Genomic DNA, 8,536 nt, shown 5'->3' with positions numbered 1-8,536 from the left:
AGAAACATTCACAAAAAATCCATCCATCCAAAAATGACCTTTGTTTTTGATAGCTGTTGATAACGGCATGGAACTGACAGAGATGTTTTTGTTTATAAATAAATAAATAAATAACATTATGCTGATACCTTTTGCTTTTCCAAAATACAATGTAGCCTACAGGTGTAAGTGACCTTTCATCAATCCAGTTGCAATGGATGAACTGTGATGAACTGCCCTACTTGTGATTGTTTAGAGATTTTAAAGGTTTTATAACAATGCTACATCTTCTTTGGCTATTCTACAATCTATTCACCTTTTCAGCACCAGTAGGCTACTTTCTGTGCAGCCGCACACACACACTCAGGCATGCCAAACAAGCATACACAAAAGTTTCAAGTGTGAAGAGTGGGGGATGGAGTAAAATATGGAGACAAATTGAAGTGTGATTTATTTTCGCGGAACGGATGTACAGGACTGAGCGGCGGTCATATTTTGTACCGCTATGCGGTACATCTAGTTCTATATAATATTATAGCCATGTAAGGTAAAATTGTTAAAGGTGTGTTGCTTCATTTGCAAAAACATGCTTTGTTTAGTTTGAGGCTTTCATGACACGACTATCTACAATTAAGATTGTGGGGATGTATTGCTCACTCTAAGAACAGCTTTGGAATATTTGGCATGTGATGTGTGAAATGTGGTGAGCTTGCAACTGGAGGTGTGTATGCACTCACTGTAGGCAAAGCTTTCAGAACATGTGTCTCGTGAGGGATGAAATATGGCGAGCTTGCCACTGTGGGTGTGAGTTAATGTCTGTTCTTTGTTTGTCTCTCAACTTTAAACTGACCATAAGACCACAAACCATGCACAGAGCATTTTGCAGTGAAAATGTTCCACCTCTTAAAATCGTGTGTAAACCAGGTAGCATTATCACTGCACACATAGGACAAAGTAGTTCAAGCACCAGTTTTGCTCACTTAATTAAAATGTTTTAAAACATGTAAAAAGTTATTTATTAATTATTATTATTAAGCTATTTCTCTTTTTTGTTGAGTGGGTGAAGAATTGCGGGCCTGTCAAATCTTCCTCCATTCTTCAGAAGACTGTCTGTCTAGAGTTACTCATTCAGACATGTAGCTCGGGTCAGGAAAGGATCTGTGTGATCCTCATTCTCACCTCTTTGGCATGACTGGCTTGGGTGCAGTGAATTCAAAATGAATGGACTTGTACAGGGCTTATGGTAACAAAATGTTCATTATTAATAATTCTCAATATTTCCTCAGTGAAATATCTGATTTAATTTGAAATAAAACACATCCAGGACTATTTGTTCAGCAAAATTAATACAATTTCGGCCAAGTTTCAAGACAGACACACAGATACACACTTGCACGCACACATGCATAAACAGATAAGTATAAGTAAGTATATACTCTTTTGATTCCGTGAGGGAAATTTGGTCTCTGCTCTTGTCCCAATTCATGAATTAGTGAAACACACACAGCACAAAGTGAACACACAGTGAGGTGAAGCACACACTAACCCGGAGCAGTGAGCTGCCTGCTACAGCGGCACTTGGGGAGCAGTGAGGGGTTACAGTAGGTGCCTTGCTCAAGGGCACTTCTGCTCAACCACTTTCCCCTGCCTACATTTTTCCTACTGGTCGGGGATCGATGATGATGTTGATCGTTGATGTGCCGTGAGAAAGGTTGGAAATAGGCGAGACAACAGGCCAGCACTAACCTCCGAGTGTGGTAAACAAAATCGGGTATTTCAGGCATTAAAAGGCCCGGTAAGAACCAAACCAGATTTTGTTCAAATCTACACACCTATGGCTACTGAAAAATGTAAGGTTCATTTATCAAATGTTATTTTTAAGTATTAAAAAACATTGTTGTTTTAGAATTTTCGAACGAAAGGGCCGGTAATTGGTGCTTTTTTTTGTTCCTTCTCTAGCCACTAGGCTAGATTGTGATATGTAGTTCCATATAGAACCACAGGTAATCCGGATTTTGTAATCCTGAAAAGGTTGTATCTGGGTCCGTTTGTTCCAATCCCAAATTGCTTTGAAAAACCGGCATGAAAGTAAGATGGATTACCTGATCCTTGATTGTAAAACATGGGATTTCCAAATCCGGATCGTTCTGATCCAGATTCAACTTTTTGAACAACTGGGCCCAGATGCTCACATTACGGACTGGGCTGTCTACCTAGTTACCGAGGACGACCACCATTATAACGTGGTAACGTGGCAGGAATTCCATTCTGGAGCACCTCACTGATTGGCCAACCAGCTATTTTGCTGCAGCTTGATATGCATATGCATTTCTTATATATTCAACTGTAGGATTGGTTATGTATACATAATCAAAGAATGTTTAGCATAAGTGTGGAAAAACAATGTTTTATAAACTCTCAACTCAAGAATGCTGGGGGGAAAAAACACAACTAGGATGTCGAATGATTTGATTTATTTCAAGCATTTTCTGATTAAACTAGATTAAAAATCTCAAAATAGCTCATTGAATTTTTATTAATCCTTGTGTGTCCTGAAGGATCAATATGCTGCCATCTACGGGAGAGACATGAGAAGCTCAAGTCACAATCTGCCAGTGAAAACATCAGGGGCTAATTTCTTTTACAGGCAAAGTGCAAATTCTGTCAGCAAGCAAAGTTCTCATGCTTGAAATACAGCTACTGTGTGGCATATGGGAGCATTGAGCTGACTCATCAATATTTGCACATCAATGTCTTGTCCGTTATGTTCAACTAGCAAATATATTTTTAATATAGTTATAAATGTTAAAACTAAGACTTTGTCCATCATTTGAATTAGGGCCTCTTAAGATAAAATATTTCATTTCACACTTTGTTTCAGTTAAACAAATCTCAGAAAGGTTTATTGGATTTGTAAAATTACCCTGCTTCACTTTGTTGCCACTTCACTGTAGATGACATCTGCAACTTGGTATCTAAGGGACTAGAAACAGGTACACATGTGCAGACACAGACAGAGGGGTATAAGCATAATATAATTAATGTTTGCAATGTAACAAATCACTTATCATTTAAGTATAATAAAAATACATGAAAAAATACTTTTCTCAGGCCTCTATTGTGTGTGACTACAGTGCTGTAGGTGACATCGCCATGGGTGTCATCAGCCTGTTGAGAGAATAGACATCTCATGAAATCTTAAAAATGTGTTGTAATGGTCATCTATGCCCAGTCCCAAATGTGGACATCAGTAATAATGACAGATTTAGTTGCTATCATACCAGAGATACCAGAGATATGTGTGTGTGTGTGTGTGTGTGTGTGTAAGAGAGAGACAGAGAGAGAGAAAGAAATATGGAGACATACTGCATTCTTTGAAGGAGTCATAGCTATCATGCTATAAGTGACTTCAGTGTCCTCCTGAGAATTTTGCTGTAAAAAATAGGAAAAAAGACAATGCTGGTTAGTGCTCAGTCATATATCCATCATGTAACTTTTCATTGTATGAATGAAGGATATGGTGTCCAAAAAAAAAGGTTTTAAATGTATTGTTAAACCTTGAATGTATGACTAAAGGACTGGGTAAATAAGACAAAGGGAGGAATGGAGAGATGGTGGAACTATTGGTACTATGCAATTACTATTTTCTAAATTCATTTAATTAGATAGGACAGTGATGAGTGACAGGAAGCGAGTGGGAGAATAAATGGTCAACATTTTGAATTTGCTGTTATCATACAAAAGAACAGCAGAGGTCAGTCATGGGCAGTTTACAGGACTCTTCGCTCTCTCAAGTTTATTTCCCCAATTTGATTTAGTTTATTTTTGTATGCATAAGCATATGCACGTGTGTAAATATTGTATTTGCATATTTATTCACATTAGCATCCTGGTTCAGTCTTCTTACAAGATCTAAAAAAAACCTTCTGTTTGTCACAGATGACAGTGCTACACAAATGCTGCTATCATCAATGGCTGAAAGAAAACGTATGCCACACATGAGAAACCAAGTCCTTGACATTTTATTGCCTTGACACCCCGACTATCTGCTATCCTTCTGCTGTTCTCTCCCGAGTTTGCCTGTCCTTCTCTCGGCCTAAATGATAGCCCATCATGACCCCCTCTAACTTCAGCTTCAGCAGTATGAGATGAATGAACACTGGCCTTCCTTGGTGGATTGTCTTATCATGTCTAATTATGTCAAAATGTTTCCTCATCGTCACTCACCAGAGTTGCTGTAGTCTTTCTCTGAGAAAAAGCTTCATCCGGGCCTGCATCACGTCCTGTATATAAATGGTGTGTCATTTGTTTCATTACACATACTAGGGCTGTCACTTTACGTTCGAAAATCGATTGCACAATCGATTGGACCAACCAACACAAGTTTCGAAAACTAAAATAGGGAATCGATTTAACCAAATATGTACACTATTCATTTTAAACGAATTAAACAAATGAAAAAGATAGATGTAACAAAACTCAGGAACAAGCAGAAAAATAACAAAGAATTCCGAAGTGCAGTTTGCATTGCGAAAGCTAAAAAGAAAATTCCCACCAATTTTACGCACCGGAAACAGCTTTTTCAATCGGCTGCTGTGCTGCTGGTTTTTTGCCAAAAAATTGAGGACAACGCGATCAACCTGTGCGACATGAGAGATACGAGTGATAGGCCCTAATAACTTGAGGAGTTCGATATGGAAGCACTTCGGGGTTTGGGTATATCAGACTATGGAGAAGGACAAAGCGGTATGCAAACTGTGCAGTCGTGAGTTCTACGTAGGCGAAATTTGTTTGACATTTCTAATTGTAAACGCAGCCACGTTGAAGCCTGCAGTAATGTTTTTCACTGATGTTATGGCAGTCCACTCTGCTTATTGTTTTTCGAGAATGTTGCATTCCTGTTTGTCATTGTGCACGAAACTTCACGCCATTGTGCGTCTTCAAGCGCCCCCTTTACGTTCGTCCTAATGCCTGTTAGTTGTTCGTGGATTGTCCTATATTTGGTGTTGAAAATGAAAACGTCTTTAGACATGAAAAATCGATTTTACAATCGATTCAATGAACAATTATGTCTCAAGAATCGAATAGGATTTTTTCACAAAAGTGACAGCCCTAACACATACACTTATGTTTCTAAAACACCACTGCTCATTACAAAGTGTGTTTGAGTTGAAATGATACACTATTCATAAACATACTACGTTTTTTCAGCCTGATGAGAGTCAGTGTTCCACAGATGACCACCAGCAGCAACAGCCCCAGCAGACCCAACAGCAGAGTCAGACTGAAACCACTGTGATACACAGTATGAGAAAACCAACATAATCAATACAGAAATAAAGGTCAGAAATCCTTACAGGAAATCCTAGATGGTGATTAAAAATATCTCTGAAACCAGGAACTTGTGTGTTTCAGTTCCTAGATTAATTGCAGCTGGTATCATGTGCTCATTTTGTAACTTGAAAGTCTGAAAATTATTTATAGAGAACTTTCATATAAAACTTTTTAAACCTGTGTTTATGAAAAAACATAATCAAGCACAATAGGAATTTATGTTTTTACATGGGCCATTTTTGTATGCTTTTTCTCTAAAATTAAAGAAAGGTATAACATTTTAGAAGATATTAAAAAGGTATAGACATACAATCTTACTTTGGAGTATTGGTCTTGTTTGTGGTTGATGTGGAAGACAAATCATCAACTGAAGGTTAGATGGGGAGACAAGAAATTGTTACTGAGGGAATAAGAAGAAATTAATCAATTCTATCTTTACTATTTCTATTACCTATATGCTTTCAGCTTTAGTTGGGTTATTTAATTGAAGCATTCTGATGTGAACAAAGAAGATATCCCACCTTTAGTAAGATTAAACTTGTCTATACCTGTGATGGTTGTCCTGATGGTGGATGTTTTGATTGCAGGCTGCTGTGTTATTGTCCTCTGAGTATATGTGTTCTGTTTGACAGTGATGTGCACAGGCATCTGTAGGTCTCCCACAGAGCAATAGTACCAGCCAGTGTGCTTCAGTTGTAGACCTCTCATAATCACCTTAAACACTCCTTTATTGGCATCAGTACTCGTGTCCACACGCATTCCATCTGAATATCTATAACTCTGATAGACACAGCGGCCATCAATCCGGCACCATTTCCTCACTCCATAGTTACTGTAGTAGCAATTTATTGTGACGCCTCCATCTACATATCCAGTCTCAACTTGACTATGAACATAGAGTGTTGGAAAATCTAAACAAGATAAATGTAGGAATTTGGAACAAATCACTAAATGTGTTAATATTTTGGTAATAATAGTGGTAATATTAATAGTGTTCAACACAGAGAGGGAGCTACAATAAATATGTGAGTATTGTTACCTTCGACTAATATGTAGACATTCTGGTATTCATTCCAATATGAATTATTTTCAATACCACATTGGTACAAGCCTTCATCAGTCGCACCCATGTTCTTCATTGTGACTGTGAAAACTGTTTGGTCTGGGTCATCTGAGATTGAAACTCTCTCTAACCGAGACATATATTTACTATTCACAATAAAATGCCAACGATCCCAATAACCATAAAATATCTTATTATTAGATCTATATGCTTCTCTATAGTGACATGGGATGATGATGGTCTCTCCTTTTCTCACGGTCACCTTTTTCACTGTGGAGATGCTGTTAATGCCTGAAGGAAAATTGAAGTCATGATAAAAATTGTACGTATATGTGCACACACAGACATGAGACATGCGCAATCTTCCTAAAGGTACATTTTACATGCATAAACTCATGAGTTCCTCCAAAACATCTTGAACCTCCATCTTTGTGTTTCACTTGGATGCCACAACATCCATTTGTCCTCCAAACATGCATGCAGACATTAAGCTGGTTCAATATTTTCTGCATAACACCCTGTCTCGCTCTGCTACTACAGACTCGTAGTAGGTCAATTATTTGGACATGTGAATCAAATATTCAGCAGACAGAAAGAAATGTACCTCCTCACATACAGTACCTGACTGTGTACACTGCATACAAAGGTAAAACAAATGTAATTTTTCTCACTTTCTTTGATACTTCTATTGGATATATACGGTTTAATTTTTAACTAAAGGTCCTTACTATTCCAAACTGAACATTTCACAACAAACAAGTCAAGATCAATGTAATGGCATATTATCATATATATATCATATACATATAATGACCATTCTACCTGCAAAGTTTGCAAGAAGGATGAGGATAATGAAGTCCATGCTGTTAGGGTGAACGTCAAACTGTACTGTGACTGCGTGCCACATGAAAGTTTTTGCAAGCATTCTGCTGGTTTATACTTCTCCTTTCAGTCTTGCCCTAACAATATCCTCTTTTTGTAGTCTTTTTCTGTGTGCACGTTTTTATGAATCTGCTCATCTAGTAATGATACTGCATTTTTGTAACTTAAGTTATGTATTCCTCTAAAGTCTATTTCTCTCTCTCCCTCCCTCTCTCTCTCTTTCTGCCCTTTATTATATATACCAGTATGTCTGATGCAGTCCAGAGCTTCCATCTGTTTGGCTGCATTTTTCTCTTCCTCTTTTGGACTCTCTCTGTTGGTTACCATATGGTGTTGCCTTGACTAGTCTACCAGGCTATTATCAGTTTTTACTGTATCATTATCATTATGCAAGAAGAGCATCCACTTCCTCATTTGTCTCAGCTGGGTTACATCTGCACTGCCGCTGGATGGTGAAAAAGAAGGACTTCATGTCTTGGGTTACATTGTCAGACTATCTAATTCCCATGGCTGTGCAAATTTGGCTCCACCCCACAGGAAGTGGAATTGAACTTTGAATTGGAGTGACAAGAAGAAAAACAACAACAACAACAACAACAACTAGACTGCATTTCCGGCGGGAACTGCGAAAGTGTGCTTGCCCTGGTCCGGTCAGCAACGTGAGCAGACAGTGGCATACGCTATGCTGAACCTGGCTTGATCCAGGCATTGTAACGGTGCCTTTCAGTGTTGGAGCAGTGGCAATATCCCAAAAGCTCTAGGAGCTCTAGGCTCTAGGCTATTCAACTATTGGCTTGCGGGTTGAATGTGATTCGTTGGATTTTACCTTTGGCCTGCCTTCGAATTTAGCTTCTATGACTGAGATCAAATCAATAAAATAAAATGACAGCAGTGATTGGCTGCAAAAATAAATAATGTCACGTGTCTTGCGCCTCTCAAACTGGGCTATCAGGTAACCTACAGAGGAATTGAAATTATGAAATATGACCAAGGCATTAAAAAGCTACTTGTTTGTCAGGATACTTTTTCACTGATTTATTTAAAAAAAATATGAGCTATGAGTGTGAATGTTATATATTCCATCCCACAAATTATGTTTTACTGGTTTATTTGACAAATAATCTATATGGATTTGCTCTATAAAGACCGTATGTCTATTTGGGATTGTTTTGTGAGCCTGGGGTTGTTTTGAGAGCCTATTGATGTAGCCTATCTCAGAATAAAGGAATACTTCATATTACTCTAAACCACCGTCTGTAAATCAACTGTATACTACTG

At 38.1% G+C, this 8,536-nt stretch overlaps 1 protein-coding gene across 1 annotated transcript; it reads right to left on the bottom strand.

The window, feature by feature from the left end:
* Positions 1 to 2,438: 2,438 nt before the first annotated feature.
* LOC121688821 lies at positions 2,439 to 8,039 on the bottom strand. The gene is made up of 10 exons (XM_042068694.1): positions 7,199 to 8,039; positions 6,353 to 6,667; positions 5,835 to 6,224; positions 5,632 to 5,680; positions 5,178 to 5,272; positions 4,207 to 4,262; positions 3,346 to 3,411; positions 3,082 to 3,147; positions 2,903 to 2,962; positions 2,439 to 2,554 (listed from the first exon to the last, which is right to left on the bottom strand). Exons 1-9 carry the CDS (start codon positions 7,299 to 7,301, stop codon positions 2,909 to 2,911), a joined length of 1,194 nt encoding a protein of 397 aa, XP_041924628.1. The 5' UTR covers positions 7,302 to 8,039; the 3' UTR covers positions 2,439 to 2,554; positions 2,903 to 2,908.
* Between the last annotated feature and the right edge of the window lie 497 nt (positions 8,040 to 8,536).

The sequence above is a fragment of the Alosa sapidissima genome, chromosome 17 (genome assembly GCF_018492685.1).
Source record: "Alosa sapidissima isolate fAloSap1 chromosome 17, fAloSap1.pri, whole genome shotgun sequence".
In the NCBI taxonomy this organism is placed as follows: domain Eukaryota; kingdom Metazoa; phylum Chordata; class Actinopteri; order Clupeiformes; family Clupeidae; genus Alosa; species Alosa sapidissima.
The sequence above is the reverse complement of the archived record's forward strand: the minus strand, read 5'-3'. Positions and strand labels throughout refer to the sequence as shown.

What these genes read in the sequence shown, in the direction of transcription:
- LOC121688821 (XM_042068694.1), bottom strand. Translation starts at nt 7,301, where the DNA reads ATGCTTGCAAAAACTTTCATGTGGCACGCAGTCACAGTACAGTTTGAC. An exon ending in TGTCTACATATTAGTCGAAG is followed by an intron (nt 6,225 to 6,352) that starts GTAACAATACTC and finishes TATCTTGTTTAG; the next exon opens with ATTTTCCAACACTCTATGTT. An exon ending in AACAAGACCAATACTCCAAA is followed by an intron (nt 5,273 to 5,631) that starts GTAAGATTGTAT and finishes TGTGTATCACAG; the next exon opens with TGGTTTCAGTCTGACTCTGC.